General features: G+C 56.9%; 1 protein-coding gene across 1 annotated transcript; it reads left to right on the top strand.

The window, feature by feature from the left end:
* Positions 1–2,686: 2,686 nt before the first annotated feature.
* NGA_2129600 (srr1-like protein) lies at positions 2,687–3,095 on the top strand (the record flags this gene model as incomplete). Its single annotated transcript, XM_005853866.1, has 1 exon — positions 2,687–3,095. A coding segment is annotated over one exon (409 nt), but the record flags the coding sequence as incomplete, so codon positions are not given.
* Positions 3,096–5,232: the final 2,137 nt, after the last annotated feature.

The raw sequence follows: 5,232 nt of genomic DNA, 5'->3' as shown, positions 1-5,232 counted from the left end.
AGCCTTAACACATACCAATACACGATGCTGACGACGTACCTGCGCAGGATTTATGACTCGCCACTGCTGGAGACGTTCATCATCAAAAATTTCCTCAGCGGGCTGCCCCCTGGAGAAGTTGGCCTGGCTACTGCCGAGATAGCGGACTGGTCCAGGTAGGGAGGGAGGAGAGGTGGACAGGCTTTGTTTTAGACAGCTGGAACGTTCTCCCTGAAGGGTCTATTCAACAATTAGTTGGAGTCATTGCGGGGAGTGAGACTGTCAGGATTATACCCGGATGTGCGCATACTCATCCCTTCTTCAACCGTTTCTCGCACCCCGCAGCCTGACGTGGCGACAATGGGCCGTTGGCGACGTCCTCCAGACTTTCAGTGGGGCGGCACTGCCTGAATCGGTCCTCCCGGAGACACCCCCTGAGCTGTCCTTCTACATGGCTGCCGTCGGAAAGCCCGTGTGGACCCCGGTCGGCATTGTCGTCGGTGAGAACGAGGTCCCTCCGCCCATCAGCCCCGCGCGGTGGTCCCTGAAGCAAACGAAATGCATGCGGGACCTGATCTTGCGCGAGACAGACGCGGACTTCTTCGCGGAAACCGTCCTGGGCTTGCCTCCCTCGCCCACTCAGACCTCTCGCAAGACCTTCCTGGACGTCGAGTCCGCCATGGCCCGGTCCCCCGAGGCGAGCAAGGCGGCGCTGGAGCAATGCCTGGTGTCTCAGGGCGCCTGGTCGGTCATGCTGGGGTACTTTGACTACCTGGGCCGCACTTTCGCAGGGCCTCACCTTCGCGAGCACGTCGTCGAGGCTAACGGAGGTCTGATCGTCACTCGCTCTGTGCAGTCCTGGCTGGAAGGGCGGCCAGAGCCCATCCTCAGCTCATCCTTGCCGCCAAACGACCCCCGAATCTGGTTTGGGATCATGACGGAGGACGAGAAGATGGAGGCCCCTGGGAAGTGTGTGCAGGTCTCGGACATTGAAAACATGTACTCAGCTTGCAGCCCGGTCACCGCCCCCACCGACCCCACCACCCTGCTGTACTACAAGAAAGTGGCCAACACGTACCACACCGGCAAGAAACACCCGGACCGTCTGGGAGCGATGGCGAAATACAAGGGCGACGATGTCGCCTGGGGTATCTGGCCTCGGGGGAAAATTCCCATCCTGGGCGGGGCGGAAGCAGGGCAAGGAAGCGTTGTGCAGTACGGCTACTCCGAGGGGGAGCAGTTCCCGCCCTTGAACCGCATTTTGCGCGCGACGGAGGCCTACGTGGGTCCTGGCCTGGTGGCGGGGCTGGAGAAGACCTTCAACAGCCTCGCAGCGACCGGGAACGCCACCACAACCACGGCCTTGGCCGCCATGACGGAGGAAACGGTCGAGTCGCCCACAGACATGCTGGTGTTCATGTCGAACTTTGTCCTCCCCGTGCGGTTCCAATACCGTGGTCCCAGGGCACCGATCCAGGGGCTTACTGGCCTGCACCGCTTTGGCCTCTCCCCCTTAAACTTCTCCCCTCGGCGACGCGACGCAGCCCTTTATTCCATGGACGGACCCCAGGCACGCGAAGGTTTGTTGAACATGACAGATATCAAAGGGGCGCCGTTTTTTCTGAGCCCTCCCCACTACTTGGGCTGTCCGAAGCTGCAGTCCTTGGAATGCCTGAGCGCGGTCGCAACCATCCCCCAGGGGGAGTCAGAGGCCGCGGTCGGAAGCCACTTGGACATCGAACCGTACACGGGCAGGACCCTCTCTGCCTCCGTGAGCCTACAGGTCTCCTCCTCCACCATTGGGGCTGCCCACGTCTACGACGTTTTCCACGCAGAGACATACACGGCCGAGGTGGTGCCCTTGCTCTGGATGACGCACCAGGCGGATGTCGGGCCTGAGGACGCGGCCCTCTTCCAAGAGCTCGTGAATGCGCCCTTGGACTTTGTGACCAAAGTGCAGAGGCTGACCCTGCTCGTGGGGATCCTAACGGCAGGCGTCGGGCTTTTCCTCGCGTTGCTCGGCTTCTTTTGTTTGTGTAGGAAGAGTGGAAGGGAGAGCAAGACAGAAAGCGACGCGCGTCGGGCGAGGGGGCACTTCATTTGAGAATTTGGGTGCAGGAAGGTGAATGAGGATGGAGGGTGGGAAGTGTGGCGACGGCGGTAAGACCTCGCTCCCCCCTGCGATGGGATGGAGTAGCCTGACGCGCTTTTGAAGTGAGAGACCAACCTTTTGAATGAGGGAGGGGGCGTTCGAAACGCCCTGTATGTCGCCGCAGGGAATGTAAAGAAAAAAAGGGAGGCATGTATGTGATCCATGTTTACGAGTCAAGGAGAGAATGGGGAGATGTTGTGGAAGTGGAGCCGACAATTGATGAAAGAATGAATCGAAAGCATATCGGAAGGACGCTCTTCCAGGTGGTAAAGAGTACTTTCAGCCCATGCTGAACCTCCTTCCCTCGACCTCCTCGTTCAGGCACACGCCCTCCCCATGGTTGAAATCATACTCCCCCCTTGCTGGAGCCTGTCCCGGCACGGTACTCGGGGGGGCGCCGGTGCCAAAGGCTTCTCTTCGCCACGTCCTTTTCCTCACTTCCGCCTGCTTCTCCCACAGGTGGAGGTAGATTCACAAAGTCGACCACACGCATATCCACAAAAGCCGTCTTGACCACCCTGTCGTCCATCCCCCGCGCCTCTCCCTTCGGCCCTCCCTTCTCCTCCTCCCTCCCCATCCCTGGCCAGCATCCCGTCGTGCCACCCGACCCTGTCCTCGTTCTCCAGGAGAGGGGCATCTCTCTCACCCAGGGCAGGAGGGGAAGCACGCAATCGGTAGGGTCCAGGTCCTCCTCCAGCGCCCACGCCCGCTCTTGGTAGCTCTTCAGACTATTCCCCACCACCACCATGTTCTTCAACGATTCCGGCGACCAGTTTGCCCACAACAGATTGCTATACAGGCGACGGTGGCAGCATGGCATGAAGAAGAGAGTGGGGACTCGCGCGGGCCGTTTGCATTCCTCGTTGTGCGGGATAACGCGCCAGCCAAGACGATTGAGAAGGTAGCTGTCTACATCGTCGAAGACTGGATCGAACATCTCAGCCTCCACCAAGGGCAATGTAAGGGACTGAACTTGGGATGTTGAGGAAGGAGAGAGAGGGCAGACGCTGGAAGAGGTCGAGGGGGGGTGGGAGGGCAGAGTGGTGCTTGGCCTAGGCGGGGAGAGATGAACATTAAGCCGATCCTTGATCAGACAGACGCATGCCAGCTGCCACAATGCATGACTGTTCGTGCTCTGAATGCTACCAAGACCATAGCAGACCAAGGAACGGATCTCCCTGGTGTTGTTTTCTTCTTCATTATCGGCGACTTTTTTTGTGCTGCGAGTCAAGAGGGCGTTCTCAAGGTTAAGGAAAAAGGTCGTTGAAGCGAGACAAGACTTCGCCGCTTCCACAGCTACCAGCAGGCGAGAGCCCTCTTCTGCTATATCTTCGGGTGAACTTAAAGCCCTGTCTCTGTCCCTTTCGAAAGAGTTAGGACACGGTTACGCACGTAAAACGGAGGTGAGACATGATGCACCAGGTGTAGGATAAAAACTGCATCGAACGCTGAAAGACACGGCAGGAAAATAATATCATCATTTATTTTTCTCATGCTTTACCTCGAATAGTGGGTCTGGTGGTGAAAGGACGACGCGTCCGCTTGGCTGCCGTGAGAAAGTCGTCTCCCCCGTTCCTTGCCACCCTTCCCTTTTTTGCGAGACGTGACGGTCGTCCATGACGCGCGTTCCCTGGCTTCCTCATCTTCGTCATCACTACCGATCATTTCATGCTTTATGTCGTGGTTGCGTACTGGTGAGCTGGTATACGCTGAAAGTACTGAACATTGTCGAGCAGGCCAACCTCCCCACTGCTTCCTTCCTCCCATCAAAGGCATAAGCTACCCGCATGCTGAAAATGTAAAGGACAAATCTGCGGGCCGTTGATGCACCGCGAAGCAAGCCGTATGAAACGAGAGTTAAAAGGGACAATGCTCAGAGTTTGCCCCTTTGGTCGTGCCTCTTTCCTTCACCTCTAGCAGAGATATAGACCTGACTCTCGGCGAGTACCTCTCATCGCTTAGCCTCTCCGTCCACGAGTACTTAATTACACGGGCCCAAGCTCATGCTCCGCCCCGAGTGCAGCAACGCAAGGAGTCGAAAGGCACACTTTTCTCTGGATATTTGGCCCCCCATGCCATTATTTGGTGTGCATTAGCTGAGGTCTCTAACGCTCTCACACAACGATGGTGCTTTCACAATTTAGAAGGGACAAACAACCGATTTTTAACTCTGATGCAACGTACGCGCCGGAGCTGACCAGTCATGCCTTCCAAATTATCAAATTCTCTTGGATGCCTGAAAATCGTGGCTTTCACAGGGATCAATGCAGATCAAGTGGGTGGGTGCACTCTAGTCGAAAGTCCTCGTGTCAAGTGAGCTGCTCCATGACAAACCCCAACTTCTTAGACTTGAGACCTCCATCGACATTGATCAAGTGAATTGTGACAGATTTTGTTGTGTTTAGAAAAAGATGATCAAAAAGATGACCGCCGAAACACAAGGTACTCAGCTGAGAATTTGATACAAATTAAATTGATACGAGGAAAGTGAGGGGCTCTTTCACTTACACATGAATAAAAATACTGGCTCCACCACCATTGCTCCTGCCATTTCTCGCACAGCGGACACAGCTGCGCTATGTAAATGGTAAGTGAGATCCATTTAAGCGTTTTCGAAACTTGAAGAGTTTTTAAAACGTGAGTTAGCCTCGATTCACGCGCTCGGACAAATTCCCACCGCAACCCGCCTGCATAGGTCAATGGCCCGCCATGGCTACTTGCACTCAGTCGCCCACGTCCTTCCGTCCGATACAATCCCGCTCCTGGCTTCCCTGGCAGAGGCCAGCGCTGGTCCCTCGGGGTACTCCTCCTTTCGCGCCAGCCCTTTGCTTCATTGGTGCTACGCCACCCGCGCCTCGGCTGTGCTCAGGGCGGTTCAGACTTTCTTGGAGGACAAGGAGGGCGACGCGAACAGGCGGTTGGACAAGGGTGGGAGGCTTCGGGAGCGCCTGGTGGTGGTGTTGGGAGGAGGGATGGACGGGTTGGTCTTGGCCCTGTGCGCGAGAGCTGCCGAAGCGACGGGGGTGGGGGTGAAGGTGGTGGAGTTGGATGTACCTGAGGTGGTGGCGCGCAAGGAAGGGGTTCTGGGAGCGTGGAGGGAG

Source organism: Nannochloropsis gaditana (assembly GCF_000240725.1).
Source record: "Nannochloropsis gaditana CCMP526 unplaced genomic scaffold scaffold700, whole genome shotgun sequence".
NCBI classification, from domain to species: domain Eukaryota; class Eustigmatophyceae; order Eustigmatales; family Monodopsidaceae; genus Microchloropsis; species Microchloropsis gaditana.
Note: the sequence above shows the minus strand (reverse complement) of the source record. Positions and strands in the feature narration are given on the sequence as shown.